Source organism: Pogoniulus pusillus, chromosome 3 (genome assembly GCF_015220805.1).
Source record: "Pogoniulus pusillus isolate bPogPus1 chromosome 3, bPogPus1.pri, whole genome shotgun sequence".
In the NCBI taxonomy this organism is placed as follows: Eukaryota; Metazoa; Chordata; class Aves; order Piciformes; family Lybiidae; genus Pogoniulus; species Pogoniulus pusillus.
In genome coordinates this window covers 29,592,951-29,616,867 of record NC_087266.1, presented here as the reverse complement: position 1 = coordinate 29,616,867, position 23,917 = coordinate 29,592,951, and the positions used below count along the sequence as shown (strand labels likewise).

The following is a 23,917-nucleotide window of genomic DNA, read 5'->3' as shown; positions in this document are numbered from 1 at the left end:
CCCAGCCCTCAGATATTTATGGACGTGTATTAAATCCTCTCTCAGTCATCTCTTCCCCACACCAAAAAACCCCAGGTCCCTCAGCCTCTCCTCATAAGGCAGTGCTTCAGTCCCCTAATCATCCTCATAGCCCTCCACTAGACGTTCTCCATGAGATCCCTGTCCCTCTTAAACTGGGGAGCCCAAAACTGAATGCAGTACTCATGATGAGGTTTCACCAGGGGGAGAAGAATCTCCTTTGATCTGCTGGACGCACCCCAGGATCCTACTGGCCTTCTTGGCCATAAGGACACATTGCTATCCCATGGATAACTTCTTGTCCACCAACACTCTCAGGTGCCTCTCTACAGGGCTGCTCTCCAGCAGATCACCTCCCAGCTTGTATTGGTGCAATTTATTATTCCCCCTCAGATGCAGGACTGTGCACTTGTCCTTGTTGAACCTCATTTGGTTCATCTTTGCCCAACTCTCCAGTCTGTCCAGGTCTTGCTGGATGGCTGCACAGCCTTCAGCTGTATCAGCCAAGTTTCCCAATTTGGTGTCATCAGCAAACACGCTCAGCAGACACTCTGTCCCCTCATCAGTGTCATTAATGAAGATGTTTAACAGCACTGATCCCTGGGGAATGCCTTTCAAACACCAGTTGTCACAATTTGGTCCTTGGAGAGCCAAACAGTGAGACTGCTGCCCACTGTATGCAGTATTCAAACACTCCTCATTACCCAGCACAGTGCTACCCAGCTCACCCTTTGAAAGCATGCCCTTCCACATACACCATTTGAAAACAAACAGCAGAAGTGCTAACTCACACCAGCCAGGTCAGCATCTCTTCATGCACGAACCAAACTGATGCTCATATTAGGCCTGCAGTAACCAATGTGAATATGGATCCAGTACCGACACCCAGAATGATTCCAGTTACTGAACACTTATGGTTCATCCATGCAATCAGAGGACTGCAACTTCACTGATCTTTGTGTGGACGTCTTGACAACTCATAAAAGAAAAAAAAAGAAAGTCAAAACTGAATGACCCTTTCTTTCTTCCTCTTAATGAAGGCAAGCAAGAAGAAATAACAACATGGAAGACAAAGGTCAGTAAATCAAATGCTTTTATTTATTTCTTTTCTCATTTCTGACCCTTTGTCATTTACTTTAATTGCACAGACCAAAATTAATTTTATTAAGTTATAGCTTTTATAGTCTTTACATTTTTGTTATGAGAAGATAAAATCATGGGTAAGTCTCTGCATGGACTCAAAGATAGGAAGCAACTTGTTACTAATCCTCATGCAAACTTACTGACATTATTGGACACTGAGGTTGAGCGTAGCTTCAGGAAAAAGTTCATTCTTAGGAGTATGTTACACTAATAATAAGCTAATAATCCTTTCACAGTAGATCTTATTTTCATATAGTATTTAATATTAAGCAATCTTAAGATCATTAAACAACAATGAACAACCTTCTGAATATATACTATGGTAATGCAAAAATCGGAGTGACTCAAAGTGCCTTACCTAGTAAAAGAGTGTAATTTTTCATCAAAGCTTTTCTTAGCTTTTAGACTTTTTTTTTCCTTACAGGGTTGAATTTCTTAAGTAGAATAAATCTAACTTGCATTTACAGAAGAATTTCTGCCAGATTCAAGAACTCCAGGGACATTTTCAATTTTTTTTTCTATTATACCAACAAATTATGCCCATTCGGAAAAGGAGCTATTGCTTTATTGTGGTATTATCAAGGACGCTGATTTCTGAATGTGCTGGATGTATCTTGTGCAATGAGTTTTCTGAGAGACTAAAATACACTGCTGCTGCTCTTTCCTATTTCTTGCTCTTTTGCAAGCATACACTAAGCTGCAGACTTGGCTGCCACTAAGTATATATATTTTATATGATGAGTATTATGAATATGATGAATATTGATAAAAATAAACTATGTAAGTTATTCAATATGAATGACTGCTCATCTCCCCCTTGATGTATATAAATAAGCTACGTCTAATATGAGTGTAAACTCTGGCAATTCTAGTAACTCTGTGGCACCCCTACAACAACAAAGAGATAAAAAACAAAACCCAAATGCTTCCAACAAAACAGTTACCTTAAATTATCCTTTAAAAACAAACTAGCAGAAAAAATACACCCCACAATTCTGCCCCCTGAAACAAAAAACAAATCACCCCATCTTTTTACTAAGATTTTGTTTCCTGACTTTTCTTCCTATAACGAGGCTTTCCAAAAAGAATGTTTAAGGTATTTGCAGAAAACGATCATAAGGCCCAAGAGAAAACAAGTGTTCTAGTTATCTATTTTCCTCTATAACTGGAAGCAAAGGTCCCCTAAATCATAGCTCTCTATACAGCTAGGATTTCTACACAGAGCAGGTTCAGCTTTGCACTGAAGAAGGAAAGAAATTCAACCTTCGCTCTTGGCTTTTTAAACATCAGCTCTGAACAACTACACAATCTGGCTGTCTTGCACAGTCCCCAGGACAACCTGTGGCTGCCACAGTTGAACTTAACTATAATATTTAGGAGTATCACGGCAGACATATAAACCACAAAAATCTTGTGGTGAATTATTAACAGAATAAAAGCTTGTACTAGAGCAGGCGGACTTTTTATGTACTTAAAGCAAAACACAAACCAAGTAAATGTGAATGAGGAATGGCCATACTGCACTTTTCTAACCTCCAATATTAGTGATCCCAGCCTTACCACATTTGCAAGTTTCAACTGTTGGAAGGATTCCTACAGAACCATTGTCATAAACCGAAATCCTTCCAGTAAATCAAAAATATACAAATAATGTAAAGCATTAAGCCACAAATTATGTATAGAAAATGCCCAAACCAGCAACAACAATAATGGATTCCAAAAAAGCACACAAATTTTGCCCCAAAGATTTAACCAACAGCACCAAATATTCTGACTTGATTTGTAAGATGTAAAAGTGATGCACTTGAGACATTTAAAGTATATCAGTTCTATTAAAATTATACTTATCAGCATTTGTTGATGATAAGGCTGAGAAAAAGAGAACAGAGCAAATAGAAATATTGGTGAGGTTGTAAGAGAGACACTATTGCAATTTGCAGTTGGTATGATTATGTACAGCAAGGGAAAAGCTTTTTTCTCCTTTACTCCCTTTTTCAAAGAGATTGCATATTGTCAAGGTCTATTTCCATTAGAGGAACACATTAAAATGACTTTTCATCTATATTCTATTGTACTGGCCTATAGAAGGTATTTGAAGATGCAGGACAGACTAGACTTCTGCTAAGCAGAAAACAGAACACATTCCTACATATTTTAACTACACAGTTAACACATCCAAATTCAAAACAGAAAAATAATTTGATGCAAATACTTAACAAACACATAATTATGGATTCTGATAAATCCTGGGAAAGCAAGACTACAAAAGGAGTGCCTGAACTTGATGAGGAGATCTGTGTAGTATGGTTTCTGGATCCTTATATTCATTTGAAGGATCCATCACAGCTGCATATAACTCACTGTAAGCTCTGCAGACCAGCTCTGTTGACTGTTCTATTATCTGCTCCCTAAAAAAACCAAACAACAAAACACCATAACCAAAACTGTAATTTGCAATTCACAGGGAATACAACTGTACTACACAGAGAATTACAAATATTTGCTAAAAATACATCTTAAAAATCAGTGAGTTACATTAAAAAGCCCTTTCACTTCCACTGTGAAAACAGTTTAAATTTTTACAACAAAAAAGGGACTTCCATCTCTCTGTATCAGGCACAGACAATCTCTTATATATATGATCTGGATGGCCAAGAAATTAACGTTTTATTTCTGCAATCATGAAAAAAATAGAAATACTGAATTTGCATATGTTAGTTTTTCATTAGAACTCCTCTGCATCTTTTAAAAGACTGATAATCTCAGTGATCTACCATCTGCCTCCTGTGGCTTCTTGCTGTCCTCTGTAAATACACCCTTTTTTCCACCTACTTGTTAATATATTCTATTTTTATCTTGACAGCACCTGACTCCATACCCAGTCAAAATGGAAGACCGAAAGCCACTTCACCGAAAGTGACAGTGGCCGGAGATTTAAAACTTGCTGCTGCCTTTTTTTATTCACAATGCTGTGAAGTCTGCATGCTGTTATTATCTGCATCTAAATGAGTGTCGATGCACAAAGACTGGATGCTAAATTTAACTCAAATGTTTAATTTCTTTGAAACACAAACTATTTTTTTTACATTGCCCATTAAATTGTTTTAATCACCATGCTGATGTGCGTACAGTTGCATGTGCATTTCTATCTATCAGAAAAGGTAGTTAAAACTATTTTACAGCCAAACCCATCCAGACCAACACAAGGAGAAGCTGAAGAAACCAAGGTAACCATGAATCCAGATTCAGCCTTGCTGTAATTCGAAGCAAATGAGTAGAGACACCTTAATTCCATCCACTGAAATAAGGGCTGAGTTTTCCTAGCTTTTGGAAACTGAGAAGTTAAAGAAATCTCAAAGACCAAGTAGGTCAAACTTTGTCTTCTCAGGAAATATTAAGAAAGGGAAGTTGTGAGAAAAAAAATTTAAAAGGACAAAATCTTTGCATTTTATTGTGATGTAAAGTAGTTACTTTGTTGATATACAAAATTGCCAGTACGATCAGTTTATTAGCATGCCTGGAAAACAGACTGGCTTTTTAATAGCAAATTTAGAACCACTGCTGTAAGGGAAATATATTCAAGGTGTTCAAATAAAACCAGCCATTTCTTAACACAGTCTGGGATCACTAAGCTACTGCAATGTGAGAATCTCTTGAGAAAGTCTTGTACACAGAATTTGTATAAAATTACCTGTGTTGCACCAAATAATATTAAACAAAAATAGTTCATTGAAACATTCCAGAGGATTGAACAGCATCAAATGAGTTTTTCCATCACATGTCACTGTCATTAATCAATACATTAGGATTTCAGTTGCCATAACAACATGATACATTTATTATTAACACAAATGGCAGCACTGTCTAAAAATAGTGCTGCCAGCTTTCAGTTTCTGTGATTCAACACAAATGAAAAGATCTTTTCAAAACCAGCAACACATAACTAAATAAATAGCTTAAAATTCTGTAAATTACCAAAGGGATTTGGAAGACCAGCGCATTCATTGGCAAATGCTGGAAGGAATGTTTTTCATAACTGCTAAGCTTAAATGATGTTGCCAGTGAGTATACAATACACTGGTCCCTTACTAAAAGCACGTAATCTGTTTTGAGAACCAGTGAACTACTGGAACAATGGGTCACAAATAAGTGGCTTCAAAGAAGACTTCTGCAAAACTGACATCAGGTGTCTGCAAAACTAACTTGAAAATTTCAACTACTATACCCAGAGATTAAAATTATAGTACTGGCTAAATGTTTACTACAGAAAGTAGTGACTGTTAAGACCCTGATTCCCCATGCATGCATCTCTGTAAACAGGTATTAGAATTGCAGAAGTATTGCTTGTGATTGAAGCTGTGTGTTTGAAGGCTAAGTGGCTATCAGACTCTGTATTTTTAATTCAGAGCAGAATGTGACCTGTAGCACTGAGTTACAGCAGATTAATAAACTCCTGTATATCAGCTGAACTACAGCTATTTTCTTCACACAGGCTCACCTCTCAGCTGTCCACTGTTGCAAGGCAACATGAATTTGGCTTAAACTGTACTAAGAAACGTTTAAAAAGCTTATCAGTGGGATAAGGGTGACCAGTTTACTGTGGTTCATCTAACAGAAGAAGTTCTTAAGTCAAAGTAATTTTACTGTGCCCAAGTCTTTACAGTAACATAAAGTCTACCTCTGGAAAATTGCTTCTGTGTTAGCAGTGAAAAATTGAGGCTTTCAAAACATATTCACTGTTATTATGATTTTCAAATAGACCTACATTAAAAGAAAAAGCACCAAGAGCTAAAATCTGGATTTAACAGCTTGACATCTAGAAGCAAAGTCGCAACACATCACTGAGGTTACTGCTCAGCCTACTCTGATCTGTAGTGGAGCAAAACAGTTGTCACATACCAGGGTCAGTTCTGCTGGCTGAGTTTCAGAAGCAGTAACCTCAGCAGAGAGATCCAGTGAAAAGCACCAGTATCCTCCATGTCAAGCCATGCTCCAAGTATAAGGCATGAAACGAAGTCTTTGTGTGAGGAAAACCTGAGCAATACAGCAGGAGATCCTGACAGTTTGTTGCAGGTCCCTTCCAACTCAACTATTCTATTCTAATAAATTTCCAGCAACAAATATTTGTCCCTGTATGTAATCTTTCACTTGCAAGATGCTGTAATGAAATCCTGCTGAGGACAGGTACTAGCAATAAGACTCCAAATACTGTTGCAATACAGAAAATGTGATGTTCCAGTTTCAATTTCTGGAAAGTTCTGCAACCTGCATTCTTCACAAAATAGTGAAAAATAATGTCAAGAAAAGAGTTTTCTGACAGTGTAACGTACCATTCTCTGAGTTTAAGTACGACAAAGTGTCTCCGTATGGTTCACATTTAACTGGACAGAAATTCATGGCATGTCAACTTCTCTCACAGCCTCGCTGAGAACTCTGGGAAGAAGAAAGACTTTTTCTCCATTTTGTCTCTCACTCTTGCTTTTGCCTTAGACCTGGTCACATCTCATTAACCTTGCTCCTACTAACCCTGCTCCCTAACCTCTTGGCTGCACCTCTCTTCTTCCTGAGAACTGGGGTAAGGTTGAGAGGGCCAGGGGGAGGTGTTGGGGTGGTTTGAGAGCCCCTCCTGGGGACTCAGGTTTCTGGGAGGGGAGTTGTGCTTTTGTATTGTTTATCCTTTGTACATTTCTGTATATAATTGTATATAATTGTATATATTGTAAATAGCTGCTTGTAAATTCTGCTAGCTGTAAATAAATTGCTTCATCTATATTCCCAGAGGCCGTCTGAGTTAGCTGGGGCAAATTTAAAAGTGTGGGAGGGGCGGGGTAACCCCCAAACCATCCCCCAAAAGTAAATTCATCACAGTATTCAATGGGATGGAATGCCAATACTCTACAACAGGAGATAACAAAGTTGAAAATTCCAGACCTGACAGAGTAGTGGGGATAAAAAAAATCTTTAGTGGAGAATTATGTTATTTCACCTGCTTTTGGAATGCTCATGAAATAGTTCTAAAACAATTTACAACTGATTTGACAAAAAAATGTGGGCACAGCAGAACACGTTCAGAGTGATGAATGTAATTAATTCTGATAGTGTCTGCTAAATCAAGAGTAACCACTTCAGAGAGTAGCAAAATTACATACTTCTTGAAGCTTTTTCAAAAAAGAGGAGGGACAGAACAAAACTGAATTATGACCTGAAGGACAATGCAAACGTGAGCACAGCTGATAACCAGAATTCTCATCATGATCCACTAAAACCTAATCAAATCATAGAATCATAGAATCAACCAGGTTGGAAGAGACCTCCAAGATCATCCAGTCCAACCTATCACCCAGCCCTAGCCAGTCAAATAGACCATGGCACTAAGTGCCTCATCCAGTCTTCTCTTGAACATCCCCAGGGTGGCACTCCACCACCTCCCTGGGCAGCCCATTCCAATGCCAATCACTCCCTCTGTGAAGAACTTCCTCCTAACATCCAGCCTATACTTCTCCCAGCACAACTTGAGACTGTGTCCTCTTGTTCTATTGCTGGTTACTGGCAGAAGAGACCAACCCCCACCTGGCTACAACCTCCCTTCAGGTAGTTGTAGACAGCCATGAGGTCACCCCTGAGCCTCCTCTTCTCCAGGCTAAACAATCCCAGCTCCCTCCGCCTCTCCTCATAGGGTTTGTGTTCCAGGCCCATCACCAGCTTTGTTGCCCTTCTCTGGACACATTCCAGCACTTCAACATCTCTCTTGAATTGAGGAGCCCAGAACTGGACACAGTACTCAAGGTGTGGCCTGACCAGTGTTGGGTACAGGGGAAGAATAACCTCCCTTGTCCTATTGGCCACACTGTTCCTGATGCAGGCCAGGATGCCATTGGCTCTCTTGGCCACCTGGCCACACTGCTGCCTCATCTTCAGCCTACTTTCTATCAGTACCCCCAGGACCCTTTCCTCCTGGCTGCTCTCCAGCCACTCTGTCCCCAGCCTGTAGCGTTGCTTGGGGTTGTTGGGGCCAAAGTGCAGAACCCTGCACTTGGCCTTGTTAAATCTCATCTCATTGGCCTCTATCCACCCATCCAGCCTGTCCAGATCCCTCTGCAGGGCTCTCCTACCTTCCAACAGATCAACACCTGCTCCTAGCTTGGTGTCATCTGCAAACTTACTGATGCTGGACTCAATCCCCTTGTCCAGATCATCAATAAAGATGTTGAACAGGACTGGGCCCAGCACTGATCCTTGGGGAACACCACTAGTGACTGGCTGCCAACTGGATGTGGCACCATTCACGACAACTCTTTGGGCTTTGCCATCCAGCCAGTTCAGTGAATCTGTCCAAGCCATGAGCTGCCAGCTTGGCTAGGAGCTGGTTGTGGCAGACTGTGTCAAAGGCTTTGCTGAAGTCCAGGTAGACTACATCCACAGCCTTCCCCACATTCACCAGGCAGGTAACCTGATCATAAAAGGAGATCAGGTTGGTGAGACAGGACCTGCTCTTCCTAAACCCATGATGGCTGGGCCTAATCCCTTGGCCATCCTGTAGGTGCTTTGTGATGGCACTCAAGATGACCTGTTCCATCACCTTGCCTGGCACTGACATCAGCCTGACAGGTCTGTAGTTTTCTGGGTCCTCCTTACGACCCTTCTTGTGGATGGGCATCACATTGGCCAGCTTCCTGATCATTATGTAGGCATAACAGAAATTCAAAGGTAAGTTACTGCTGTGGTCTAGGTCCATCCAGTAGCTGAGCCCCATGCAGCTGCTCACTCAAATGTACTCTACACCCTGTGGTGTTATGCGAAGGAAAATTGGGTGACAAAGACACCATGGGTTGAGATGAGAGTTCTAAGTGAGCAGCACAGAACTAAAAACAATCAGGAAATACTGTATAGAGAAAGTGACACACAACACAGTACTGACCACGATGTTGTGCCACACTGTGGTCAGTCACCAGCTCAAAGCACCCACACAGCCCTTCTTTTACATAGCATCGGTATGGTGTGGAATACTCCACTGGCTGGTTCACTTGGCTGTCTTGACTGTAGCCCCTCCCAGCTGCTTGTAGAAGGGGAAAAAATAAGAAAACATTAAAAAAGGCAGCTTAACCCTATCCCAGCCAAAGCCATGGTAGGTACTTACTTTACAGTGGCACTCAGAAGAAAGTTCAGCTGGGACATTAAGAGACTATCTGGTGCAGAGAGGTATCGATCAAACTGAGCCTAAGGTGGGGAAAAGCACATGAGACCAACACGTTAAGAATTTGCTGTTATGCGAAAATAGGCAAAAGCATAGATGTCTTAAAAGTGTTGACATTCAAATGACATTCAAATTTTCTCTTTTTATATATTTAAGACAGAGCCTACAAATGTTTAAGGTAGAACTTAACAGCCAAAGCCAAATGTTTAATTTAGCACCTCTGTCACCAAAACTTTAAGTTTCAGATGCTGAAGAGCACAGATAGAGAGACAAATAATAGAATCCAGCTGTCATTATTATCCATCTAAGTTTCATGTGCAGCTAGTGCATGTATGCACACATCACTGAAAATCACAGAATCATCAAATGGCAGAGGCTGGAAGGAGCCTCCAGAGATCATTGAGTCCAACTCCTCTGACCCCCTGTGTGACCTAGGGTAAGTCACACAGCAAGATATCCAGACAGGTCTTGAATGCCTCTAGAGAAGGAGACTCCATGGTCATTCTGCTCAGCCTCAGTAAAGAAGTTTTTCCTCATCTTGAGGTGCAGCTTCCTGCGATCAGACCTAGTCTATTCAGTGCGGAGGAAATACAGAGGCCTCCAGACAGAAATAGAGTCTGTCCAAGTTACACACTTAATCAGCTTGGAAATCACTGTTTGAAACTTGGTTAGAGGAAAACAGCCTACAATAAGACAATTAGGAGGGATTCAATACACATTTTATAATTTATAATAATTATAAAATTTTACAAGACCTGTCTTTAAAAAAAATCTTTTAAAAAGACCTTTTTTTCATGAGAGTATACATGTGCTGCTGGGTGAAATAGGCTTTATTTACAGTTAAACTTTCAGAATAAAGCTAAACTTGGCTAAGTGACAGATCATATATTATTACCTACTGAACTGTGATATTGCTATCTCTATGTAAAATAACGTTCACAAAGTCTATAAAAAATGTATCAGCTGACAATTTGTTTTAGAATATATTGTAGCTTTCAACTTAAAAAAAATAGTGACTGTGACATATGCCCAGTTCCAAACTTCTGAGTTGGACTGAATTATTTTCATAAAGTCAAAGCCTTAGGACTAAAATTATAAATGATAGCAGAACCTACATTTCAAAGCATACTGGCAAAAAAATCCCAAACAACTCTGGTAATTAAAACTAATTAGAGCTAAGTATTTGCTTTTAGCAATTTCAGATCACTCATGGGATAGCATTCTATTGAGTGAAGTTCTGCTTCTTAAGGCTTAGAAACTAATATTCTGTTACTACTAATTCATAAATAATTTATGTATTTATTACTTCAAGTGACTGAGTTACTACAAATAAAGTATTCCCAGACACATAATTTAGCTATTCCTCAAGAGTATGACTGGTTAGCATAATATTTACTACATTACATAATTAACAGCATTCTTTCCCATGTCACAGTATCACCACCCTAATGTGAAATTGTAAAAAGCTTACCATTGCAACCTTCAGGGACACAGAATCCATACTTGGCAAATTTGAAAGAGGACCCTGAGAATCAGCAGTGAAAACAGGTGATAAAAAAGTCATACTAGCATATTGAAAAAAGATAAGAAATAATAAATTCTACAATCAGTTCAGTATTAAATTATAATCTGGTCCTGCTACAGGATCATAAATGTTTGGAAACTGAACCGCCATTATCAACACTGAAATGCTGTTAATAGTTCATCTGTATTCTATCTCTCTCTTAAATTAAAAACTCTGAACAATTTCTTAATTATGTCCTTTTAAGGCCTTTTCTTCCTTCTCCATCATTAAATGATAAGCCTCCAAAAAATCCTTCCACGAAGTCCAGGATAAAACGTGAACCGCAAATTGCCCATACCTCCTTGATGTTCCAGAATTACAAGACAACTTCCCCTCTCTTTTGAGGCAGTGTGGAATTCAAGCCTGATTCCCAGTAAATCTGTGCCGGCGTTTTATTACAATGCACGCACAATGCCTAACCCCCAAGCAAATCCTATGACATCACCTCTGCAGCCAGGCATCTGGACAAACATAAATTACAATTGCTACATTCCATAAGCAATCTGCCCTGGTCAAATTGAAATTGGTTTTAGAACAGGAGATAGGCTCATGAATAGGAAACCAAGCTGAATTATTAATCAGATTATTTATACACTTATTTATTCATTGTTACACATAAAAAGCTGTTGACTTTGGGCACTTTACATAAAATTACTGGGTGGAGAAACAATCTAGAGCTCTCCAGAGTTCTGCTTTCTCCAGAAGAAAAAACCCTATTCTTCATCTTTACAAAAGATCGCAAAACGACATAGTCACAGCTGAAAGGAAGAGCGTCTGTATTAATACTTCTCACTTAACACATAACTGTGGTTCACAAGAAATTACAAGTATAAACCAAATTTTCATAGAAGAAAAATGCAGTTAATTGTCTAACACTTCCAGAGTATCTGCTCTGGCTATACTGTGCAACAGAAGAACACTGAAAACTGCATACCCTGTAGGTCCACTATGTTCTAGATGTTATGAAGGTGATATACATACCCAGTTTTCTGTTTTGTAGAGCCAGCTTGACTTTGACACTTTCTGAGGCATATTAAATTACCGAAACGGATATTTTCAGAATGTATGGGATATCTGTGGTGTATGGAGATTGGTACCCAGCTAAGCTGCACAAAAGGATTGTTGTGTATCAAACCTGCTAGGCTTGCTGAACATACAGTGTAGGGGAAAACTGTGTGCTTGTAAGGCGCCTTTGTCTAACAGGCCTGGTCCTATGTGAAAAATCAGCAAATATTACTGTATTCTTGCTTAAACAAAAATATTAGTGGCAAAGTGCTTCTAGTTGGCAGGTATGCAGTACTTCTACAATGTGTACGTTATACAAGCTCACCTGTTCTGGTTTGTGCTGCTGCACAGAGTTATATATGTAACTCAGACCAGCTCTTGTTAATACGTAGGAAGCTTGTTCATTTATAAGTGTATCTAAATGAGCTTCAATCTGAAATTTTAAGCATAAGATATTTAGAGAATGTGCATGAGAATATTAAATAAATGAATCTCCGGGGTTAAAGATTACAATACCAATAGTAAAATTATTTAAGAAAGCAAGTATCAACAAACAAGGAAAAGACACAAATACATACAGCATAATTGTTTAATCCATTGTCTTCATTATTATGAAGATTCACGAATAAAAATGTAGATAATCCTTTCATATCTCACTAACAGAAGAACCTAATTCTTTTTGTATTTGTAAATTTAACAGCATCAAAAATACCAGAGCTCTACTTTTACAGTATTATTTTATTTTGCTGTAATTCAATATTGTGATTAAAATTATCCCACACTTATTGCAAAAATTGACAACAGCACAAGTTTTATTTGAAACAATAAACAATCTTTAACAATTTAAATAAGATCAACTCATCATCAATAGTGATTTTAAATTCAATACCGATACACATGCTTATTTGAAGTTATCTGAAAGATCAGACAATGAAATTTTGCTATCAGTTTTGCTTTAATTATCTTTATATGAGAAGAGTCATAAATACATTTTACATTCTTAGGATAATCATCATTTAGCAGAGAAACCTAATCAATAAATCTAGCCACAGCAGTAGCAATCACTTTATAGGTTGAGTAGTCTTGGAAAGAAATATCAGTATATATACATTATGACTTCATTTTTACAGATAACCAGCACACGTTTCTTAAATGTTTTCTTCTAATCCTAACGAAAAGCAAAAAGCTGTAATACACCAAACTCTTGTAAAATATGCCTTCTGTGTGTGATATTTGAAGAGGTTTTTTTACTCCCTAAAATTGTTTAGATAAATGCACTTTTAAGTCAAAGGGAAACTTTAGTATTTCATTTCAAAGATCTCAACTGTCTTAGAGTTCTTTTTTTCTGCCTGTGAAAAATGTCTCTCATATTAAATATGTCATTCTAACTCCACTTTAATAACCTACTTATGTATAATCTTAAAGGCATTTTTCCCCTCTGTTCCTCTATTTGTAAAATGTTTGAAGAAAATAAATGGTATTAAATGCATAACCTTCAGTTCTACTGCTTACTTGAAGAATAAATCAGTTGCCCTAGATAGTTTGGTGAGGTTGTCTGTTTCAGAGGTAAAAGGTGCAGGAAATTCTAATTCAGAGTAGTGAGCCAAAAAAAGGGCTCACAGTCAATCTTCACTGGTGCTTTCAAATACGAAGTTGTGACTTTTTTTTGCAAGCTCCCCATCTCCAAAAGCTCTTCTGTGATATATCATGGAGATGCTCACGCAGCAAAACTATAAATGGGCAGTGCCCGAGTTTCTCTAAGTTAATAGCTTATAAACTACATTTTCATTTCAAAATGGTAAAAGACATGTGCTATCCTGGCATGCCAAGTGAAAGCAAACAAATGAGAAAAGAAAGGCAGAATGAAGGACTGAAGTAGTAACTTCAGCTATACTACAGTACAACCTAGAGGATAAGTATTAACTACATAATGTAATAGAATCAGCCATACAACTGAGCCTTCAGCTTCCATTTGTTTCCTCTCACACAGTTTGCAGGTAACCAATGGAATGATTAGGACAATGAAAATATTCACTGGTACAGGGTTATCTGCACCTAAATCAAACAGAAACACATCTTCTGGTGTTTATCTGCTTAAAATAAAAGATGCTGTGTACCATAAGCTCTGATACCTGCTACTTTGCTTATTGTGATTGGTAAGAGCCCCTATTATCCCATTTCCTTGTTTTAGAATTGACCTAAAGCCAACATTAAGCAAAGGCAAATATACTTCTTTCACAACTTACAGACTGTAAAACTTCAGGAATAAAGCTTACCTGAAACTGTAACATTTCTAGACGTTTGTCAGTGAATTCAAAGAGAGCCAAAGTAGTCTTCATCATATAAAGGGAATTTACCATAAAGGTTGCCATATCAGCTGTGCCCAAATTACTAGCAGACACAGTACACATCTGTAACAACGGATCTAGCACACAAGACAAAACCTAAAATAGAAAATACACAGAAAAGAGAGAGGTGCAGGAGGAAACCATGTCACATGAGGCTTCTAAGCTCATTTTGTCTCTATAGTGTTTATTCCTCAAAGTAGAATAAAGAGAAATGAGAGTCTCCGACAGTGAAAGCAGTTTTCTGCTGGATTTGTCAGCAGGTGATCAGCTACCATAGTGCAGGGGAAAGCATAAACATCAGAGAAGAGATTCTAACCTAGCAGGGGGAAGATTAACATAAATTACATAATTGATAATTGTGCAATCTTGAGGGTATATTTACTTAATGGAGTAGTAATTGGATAACAGAATTTAGATACCATGTTAAGAGCAGCACTCCATACCGTACTGTAATTATCCACTTTGTTAGTCACCATCTTATTCACATTACAAACGCCAGTTTGGAAGAAAGATCAAAAATGGGACCAGACAAAAAAGATTAATGTTTCACCTTTCTTTTGTGTACTGAGACAAATTTACACATCTTGTTCCCCATACATTGTTATACCTGCACAAAGTCAGCTTGTCGGGCATCCAGTGGGACTACAGATGAATCATGAGATGCCAGAACCTCCCGCAGCAAGTTAAGTGTCTGATTTAGTGCAGAGCTTGGGCCAAGATCAGGAGGCGGGAGTTCAACCTGAAGAACAAAATCAACTGTTGTGGGCTTTAAAAAAAAAACATTTGCATCATCCAATCTGTTAGCACAAATGTTGGTAACAGAATTACATGTAGTTGTGCAGAAAAAAACTATAACTGGACAAATTATCATGTTGTAGGTAATATTTGCCTGCAACTTTCAATGTAACCATGCCATTCACTGACAAATAATTGGATTTCTCCTTTCACTCAGACTATGACCATTTTATAATGTAGAGATAGAAACACACGAACACTACCATTTTTATTCATAGTAAAATTTTACACTTGCTAGATAACAAAGAATAAACATAGTATTGGCACCATTATTGTGTTCACTTTGAGTATGACCTCCTATAAACAGACTAGAATCCAGGGCAGGCAGAACTCTGGAATATTGGGGCCACACTGCAGCAGCTGAACAAAATCATCTTGACAAGGCTGCACTGCCCCTATCATGCTGATTACCATATATACAACACAAAGGTGAGCACATCTCTCCTCCCAACCCACATTCCTCAGGCTCCACTCCAAGTGCAGTTGCATATTCTTGTTTTTGATGCTGCCTCAAACTGGCTTCCTGATGCTTTAAAACCCCTGCTACCAGGCTGCTGGCCTCGTTTCCTTCTGCCAACAATCCTCTTCCCACCTTCCTGTCTCCTGCTTATCCAAGGGTAAGCAAAGATCTGGCTGGATCATGTGGGAGTAAGGAGAGACCAGCAATATGGAATAAGACTCCTAATAACATGCATGTTTTGAGTCTTCAAGGTATCAAAAAAAAATACAAAAGGCACAGAGGCTGCTGACCAAAGAAACCAAGGAGAACGTAACAGGCGTTCTCAGAGTGGAGCACTACAGAGCCTTCAGGAAATGAATCTGTACATAATGTACATGCTACCAGAGACAGAAGAAACAAGTGATTCTTAAGCCCAGCTTACCTTTCACACCATCCATGTTCTGAAACATTTCAGATACAATGTATGTCTCCACAGTGTTACCAAACAAGAACTTTTTGCATTCTTCTGAATACAAAGCATTTCTCTGTTCTGACTTTTCATCAAGAGGCAGCATACTGAATTCAAGGAACTAATGGAAAACTAAATCTAATAGGTTCAGAGAACAGTTGTTGCTCAATCTAAACAGTCTTAAAAGCACAAAAATTATTTTCTAGCAATGTAATTCAGAAAAAGGCACTTTTCAGTAGTAGTAAAACTGACTGAAATCTACAGCACCAAGTGACTTTATTCTTTCTGCTTCTTGTTATTACTAGGGTATTGATTGTGCCCTGAACACAGTGTTCTCAGACCTGAACTGGACCGTGTTCAGGGATATTTTGGCATTAATTTGAGACTAGTTTGATGGGTTTTTGCTTCCATCACAGACACAGGTCGTGGCAATGATAACTTCAGGCTTCTCTGCACAGAATTTTTGCTTCCTGAAGTAGCTGATGGTCAGAAACTTATCAATAAGCTTCATCTTCAATTCACTCTGTTCTTCTACTGTCTTGCAAACAGGATCAAGGAACAACATTATGGAAGAAGAAACCACAGCATGGAAAGAATGTTTATACTGTAAGGTTCTCTTTGGGCTAGGTTGAAATTACTGTAGCAGAGGCAGTAAGTGAAAGGAGAAATAAAACAGTGCTATGCTAATTTCAAAAATTCTAACTTCTTGCACAAGAACAGTTTATTTTCAGAATTAAAAGGTAAATCTTAAAACAGATATTAATTTATAGAGGAATATATCAACTTCAATCCATGAGACTTAAATCTGCTACTCTAATAAAAAAAAAAGCCTGAACATTTTAAATGCACTAGAACTGATTCCATTTCCAGAAAAATAGATTTGAAATGTGTGCTGAATTCCACATTTGAAGTACCTGCTTCAGATGCAAAATGGACAGGAGCCAACTAACAGCATTAAAACATACTCTGACACAGTATTGTCTAATCAGCTATAAGCAGCAGTTCAGTGATGCGGAAACAAGGCCAAACAGCTGTTCAGCCTTTCAAAAAAAAACCCCAAAAACAACCCAAGAAGAAACTCTCAATGTTTAAAACCCAATATACAAAACTGAAACTAATTTTTCTAAAATTACAATGTACAAACTTCTAGGTTTAATGTAAAAAAGTTGTATCTTCATTTACAGTTCTGTGTATCAGTCCATGGGGAATAATTACTAAACCAATAATCTTCCTCCAAATACACAACCCAGAGCTGGCTTCTCCAAGAGAGCAAGTAGCTCAAAGGATGTCTTGACATACTTAAGAAACAGTAAAGGAAAATAGAGGAAAAAGAAAAGGCAGTATTAGTGTGGCTGTTTGAGCTGATCCTCTAGCTCAGACATAGGGGAGAGATGAACATTCCAAGGATAGGCCACATAAATGGCAACAATAGATAAATTAATATAATTTCATTGGAGCATCAAGAACTTAATGTCTAGAAGCACAGTTTGTTCTCCCCCTTCTTCCGCTGGCTTCTGCTGCTGCAGCTTTGCCTATCTTCCCCGGCTGCTGTTTTGGCTACTGCTGCTTCTGCTGCTTCGCCGCCGCTTGACCCCCTCCCCATCTCCCTTAAGGTTATTGTATTGTTTTCTTTTTTTCCTTCCTTCCTTCTCTAGTTATTATTTCTCTTTACATTGTTATACTTATATTATAAGAAAATACAATTTCATCTTTCCCTGACTTTCAAAAAAGTAGGAGGGTTTGTGTTGTGAATTTTCTTCCCGGGGGAGGGATCAGCCCAAACCCGGGACAGGACTCTTTTGGCGCCTTAACGTGGGGCACGATCTTGGCTTGTTGTTTTGGTTTTTTTTTCCTTTCCCCCTGTTGATTTATAATCAGAATAAGAACATCAGGGAAAAATGAAGTTGTTTGATATATTCTGGCCTATTATTGCCTCAATTCTGACTCTATCGGTTCAGCAATGTTTTACAGCTATGGTGCACTACCAGGTGTGTTCATTCTTTGCTAAGATGGTCTGGGACTCGGTAAAAGCTGTGCTAAGGAAGGTTGGAGATGTTGTTAGGAATGTTTTAGGGTTTAGGAATGTCGTTGAGGGTGTGCCGTATGTGACATTGGTGTCAGAGATTAGGAGTTATTTGGAAGAGATGAGCTACCCAGTAGCATGCCTAATATGTGTGAACTTGATGTTTTTGGCTGCTATTGTAGGTCTGGTTATAGTGTGGAGACGAGAGAAATGCAGGAATAAACAGGCTGTAAGTGAGGTTTTTACCTTCTCCGGAGGCAATAGCAGGGAGCTAAGGGTTAAAGAAACAGTCTGCAACCGAAGCGGGGGAGGTAGGGCCACGGCACCGGGCAGACGGACTGCTCGCAGAGCAGTGAAATGTCCTGCCTCGGAGCCTTTGAGAGGAGAAAAGATTGTTGGACATGGCCCGTACCCCACTGACCCTGAAGCATGGAGGCAGGAAACAATCTGGTTCCCATTCGTACCTAACAGAACGGAGGAAAGTAAAGGTAGAGGCGATGGAACCCCTGCAGAAGTGCAGTCACAAAGGGCTGCTGCGGCGGCGGCAGATCTGGCTGCAGACGGTGTGGGCTATGGCAAAGTTCCTCGGACAGATAAAGTTGACGAACTGGTTTGTGGAAAATGCGGCTCGAACGTTTTGATCTGTAGGAGGGTCACTGACACCAGAGCCTCTGCCAGCAGAGAGGCTGCTGAGGCAAAGATTCTTTCGCCTGCAACCAGGGGACTGGAAGCGGTCCCAGGGGCGGCGGCGAGGTCCTCGGAAGGCGAACCCACTAACGCCATCAAGCCTGCTAATGCCACTGCTCCCGCCTTAGCCCCGTTTGCCTCTGCTGAGCCGGCTGCTGTTGCTGGTGTGGGGAAGGGTCCTTCTGCCTCAGCCTCAGCCCCACTACCGCGTGTGGAACAGAGCCAGGCAGACAAACAAAACTCAGATGATTCAGTAAAAACCACCTCCCAGAGTAAGACAGAGTTTACCTTAGATAAGGTCGCCCTTGCCCCGGTTAAAATGAGGAGAAAAATGGCAGCTAGCCTTGGGGGTCGAGATAGCTCAGATGACAATGGGGATAAACCAGAGCAGGGTGAACAAAAGGAAGAGGATCCAGGAGAAGGTACATCGGCTGGTGTGAAGGCCAGTACCCTTGTGGGCACAAGGAGTGGAAAGGCTAAAGCAAAGGAAAAACATATTCAGGAGACGGATGATAGTGACGATAGTGATGATGAGGAGGGAGCCCCGTTGCCAAGGAAGGAGGTCAGGCATATTAGGCAAGACTATGCCCGGAAAGAGCGAGAACTGCTGATGAGTTGGCTGAACAGATGCTGGCATGGAGGCATGGACACCATAAAAATAAACCCTCCGACAGTAAGGCAGTTGGGAGTTTTCTCGAGAGACAATGGCATAGATAAGCACTTAGGACATCTCGGTGGCAACTCTAACCTCTGGTCACGCGTATTGACAGCTGTGGTACTGCGGTACCCTAACAGGGATGATTTACCCTGGAGACCCTTACACTGGAACACAATTGAACAGGGGGTTCAGTGCTTGCGAGAGATGGCCATAAGAGAGCTAATCTATGGAGATTATACAACAGAGAACCCTGAGGAGATACCAATGAGCCAAGCTCTCCTAAAGAAACTTATTCAGCTTGCCCCCTCTAGTTATGCCCATACATTGGCAAGTAAGATGGTGGGGAAAGACGATGCAACAACTTCTATGACTGTGGGTGAATTCGCTGATCAAATGAGGCAAATGGAGGATAGCCTTATGGTTAATGCTATGGTGTCAGCCATAAATACTATGACTGAAGAGATTAAAGATAGCATGAAACAACTCAAGGAGGAATTTAAAACCTCCCTATCCCAGTTGGCAAAGGACAGTGAACTTTCTTCTTCACCATCAGAGTGGGTACATGTCTCGGCCATCAGGGATAGGCGTCTTCCTAGAAGACCAATTCAACCTAAGTCACTAAAAAATAGACAACAGTCACGTGGGTCTCTTTGCTTAATCCTACGTGACCAGTTTGGTGAAAACATGGATAAATGGCATGGAAAACCTACCTCTCTTCTCCTAAAAAGAGTAAGAGAGTTACAGAGTGAGAAGCCTAAAAGAGTAGTCACCTCAGTTTCACCACATGACTCAGATGGTTCTGGTGATGATTCAACTAACACCACTAAACACTGTGCCAATTGCAATTGTAATGGCCAACATTAGGGGGGCCCTGCCTCTTACCAGGCGGAGGCCAGAGACCAGGAAGACAACAGAATATACTGGAATGTATATGTTAAATGGCCTGGTACCTTGAAAATTCAGAAATACAGGGCTCTAGTGGACACGGGTGCACAATGCACATTGATGCCTTCAAACTGTAAAGGAATGGAGTCTATTACTATTTCTGGAATTACAGGAGGCTCTCAAGAATTGACAAGGTTAGAGGCAGAGATGAGTTTGACTGGAAGTGATTGGCGAAGGCATGTCATTGTAACAGGTCCAAATGCACCTTGCATCTTGGGAATTGACTTTCTGAGAGAAGGGCGTTCTAAAGATCCCCAGGGTTTTAAGTGGACCTTTGCAATAGCAACTGTAGAAGCTGTTGGAGACAAATTGAAGTTGTCTGCTAGGCCTGAGCTCTCAGATGAGTCTGCAGTTGTTGGGCAGCATAATGTAGAGGATGTGAAGTTGCCAGTTGCCACCCAAATTGTACACCACAGGCAATATAGAACAAACCGTGACTCTTTGGTGCCCATACATGATCTGATTCGTCGTCTGGAGTGCCAGGACGTCATTAAAAAGACCCATTCACCTTTCAATAGTCCTATATGGCCTGTGCGAAAGGGAAATGGAGAGTGGCGACTTACAGTTGATTTCCGTGGCCTAAATGAAGTGACTCCGCCCATGAGTTCTGCTGTGCCGGACATGTTAGAACTCCAATATGAGCTGGAATCCAAGGAGGCCAAATGGTATGCAACCATAGATGTTGCTAATGCTTTCTTTTCTATTCCAATAGCAGAAGAATGCAAGCCTCAATTTGCTTTCACTTGGAGGGGGATTCAGTATACGTTTAATCGTTTGCCCCAGGGGTGGAAGCACAGCTCAACGATCTGTCATGCAGTGATCCATGATGCATTGGAGAAAGGTGGAGCTCCAGAGCACCTGCAGTTCATTGATGACATCATTGTCTGGGGGAACACGGCACAGGAAGTTTTTGAAAAAGGTAACAAAATAATTGACATTCTGCTGAAGGCAAGTTTTGCCATAAAGCGAGACAAGGTGAAAGGACCTGCTAGAGAGATTCAGTTCTTGGGAATTCGTTGGCAAGATGGTCGCCGGCACATTCCAATGGATGTGATAAATAAGGTTTCTGCCATGGCAAATCCCACAAATAAGAGGGACACATTGTCTTTCTTAGGAACAGTTGGATTTTGGAGGCTGCACATCCCTGGGTACAGCCAAATTGTAAAACCTTTATATGATATAACTCGAAAGAGAAACAACTTTCAGTGGGGACCTGAACAACAAGCAGCCTTTGATCAGATAAAACAGGAAGTAGTTCATGCAATGGGCTTGGGGCCTGTTCGAACTGGTCCAGACATTAAGAACATTCTGTATACGGCTGCGAGTGATAATGGTCCAATCTGGTGCCTATGGCAGAGAGCCCCAGGAGAAACACGTGGCCGACCACTTGGTTTCTGGAGTAGAGGATATAGAGGGTCAGAAGTAAACTATACACCAACAGAGAAAGAGATCCTTGCTGCTTATGAAGGTGTGAAAGCTGCTTCAGAAGTAATAGGAACAGACTCTCAGCTTCTTTTGGCTCCCAGATTACCAGTTTTGAACTGGATGTTTAAGGGAAAGGGATCATCGCCACATCATGCAATCAATGTTACCTGGTCTAAGTGGATGGCTCTCATAACACAGCGAGCACGCATGGGGAGCCTTGAATGACCTGGCATAGTGGAGATGATCACCAACTGGCCAGAAGATACAAACTGTATAAATCCTCCACAGGAGCGAATGAGTCGGGCTGAAGAAGCTCCTCCTTACAGTGATTTGTCTGAACAAGAAAGGAACTATGCTCTATTTACTGATGGTTCCTGTCGCCTTGTTGGAAACAAGAGAAAATGGAGAGCTGCAGTTTGGAGCCCTCTACGGGCAGTGGCTGAAACAAAAGCTGGAGAAGGTGAGTCAAGCCAGTTTGCAGAAGTAAAAGCTATCCAACTTGCTCTTGATGTGGCTGAACATGAGAACTGGCCCATGCTTTACCTCTATACTGATTCATGGATGGTGGCTAATGCCTTATGGGGTTGGCTAAAGGACTGGAAAAGAAATAATTGGCAACGGAAAGGAAAGCCAATTTGGGCTGCTGACTTATGGCAGGACATTGCTACCTGTCTAGAGAAAATCCCTGTAAGAGTATGACACATAGACGCTCACATGCCCAAAAGTAAAGCTACTGAGGAACATCAGCACAACCATCAGGCAGATCTAGCTGCCAAGGTGTTTCAGACCGATGTAAATTGTGATTTGGATTTAGATTGGGAACACCGAGGTGAACTGTTCTTAGCCCGGTGGGCCCATGATTCCTCAGGACATCAAGGCAGAGATGCTACCTACCAATGGGCACGGGACAGAGCAATCAACATCTCCATGGACGCTATAACACAAGTTATACATGACTGTGATATTTGTGCTACTATTAAACAAGCCAAGCGTCTGAAGCCCTTGTGGTATGGTGAGCGATGGGCAAAGTACAAATACGGTGAAGCGTGGCAGATTGATTACATCACTCTACCTCGTTCTCGGACTGGAAAGCAATATGTGCTGACCATGGTGGAAGCAAGCACCGGATGGCTGGAAACCTATCCGGTTTCCCGCGCCACTGCACGTAACACCATTTTGGGCTTGGAAAGACAAATCCTGTGGTGACATGGCACTCCAGAAAGAATTGAATCGGATAATGGTACCCACTTTAAAAACAGTCTCATAAAATCTTGGGCCAAAGAGCACGGCATTGAGTGGATCTATCACATCCCCTACTATGCACCCGCCTCAGGCAAAATTGAACGTTACAATGGCTTGTTGAAAACAACTTTAAAGGCAATGGGGGGAGGAACCTTAAAGAACTGGGAGAAACATCTAGCCCAAGCCACTTGGGTAGTGAATAGTAGAGGTTCTACTAACCGAGCTGACCCAGCTCATTCAGAGGTCTTACAAAAGGTAGAAGGTGACAGGGTTCCTGTCATTCGTGAAAAGAATTTGTTGGGCAAGTCTGTTTGGGTATTCTCCCCTTCGGGGGAGGCTACACCTGTTCGAGGGGTGGTTTCTGCTGAAGGACCTGGTCATACATATTGGGTTATGCAGAAAAACGGTAAAATACAACGTGTGCCACAAAAGAATCTGACATTGGCAGAAAGAATGTAGATATGTTGTTATGAGTTCTTTTGCAGATGATTGTGGTGTCCAAGGAAAGCCATGAAGAGCCCGCTACCCATGAGCATGAGCCCTGAGAGTGCCAAGAGTCCTGATCTGTTCCACTCATTGAAAAAAAAAACAAACCATTGAGCTAGCCAATGCCTGAGACAGAAGGAAATAAGAAGATGAATGACCGAAGATTGAAGAAAGATGCTTGAAGCCTGGAAAAAAAAAATGATCATCTATGATACTGATGTTATTCCTAGTTACATAGAATGACTTGATGCTGCAATGGTAAATTATATCAAAGGGGTGGATTGTGGCCGTTTGAGCTGATCCTCTAGCTCAGACATAGGGGAGAGATGAACATTCCAGGGATAGGCCACATAAATGGCAACAATAGATAAATTAATATAATTTCATTGGAGCATCAAGAACTTAATGTCTAGAAGCACAGTTTGTTCTCCCCCTTCTCCCGCTGGCTTCTGCTGCTGCAGCTTCGCCTATCTTCC

At 40.6% G+C, this 23,917-nt stretch overlaps 1 protein-coding gene across 2 annotated transcripts in view; it reads right to left on the bottom strand.

Moving 5' to 3' along the window:
* Positions 1-1,094: 1,094 nt before the first annotated feature.
* Positions 1,095-23,917, bottom strand: part of COG6 (component of oligomeric golgi complex 6) — a 64,211-nt gene continuing 41,388 nt past the window's right edge. Inside the window, exons 14-20 of one of the 2 annotated variants that reach the window (XM_064173557.1) lie at positions 14,880-15,011; positions 14,201-14,368; positions 12,250-12,357; positions 10,827-10,880; positions 9,299-9,378; positions 9,080-9,214; positions 3,496-3,569 (exon numbers count right to left, since the gene is read on the bottom strand). In XM_064173557.1, coding sequence (XP_064029627.1) covers positions 9,115-9,214; positions 9,299-9,378; positions 10,827-10,880; positions 12,250-12,357; positions 14,201-14,368; positions 14,880-15,011 — 642 coding nt within the window. In that variant the 3' untranslated portion in view covers positions 3,496-3,569; positions 9,080-9,114. Of the gene's footprint in view, positions 3,570-9,079; positions 9,215-9,298; positions 9,379-10,826; positions 10,881-12,249; positions 12,358-14,200; positions 14,369-14,879; positions 15,012-23,917 lie in introns of both variants that reach the window. The other variant, XM_064173547.1, reaches the window with a different exon arrangement.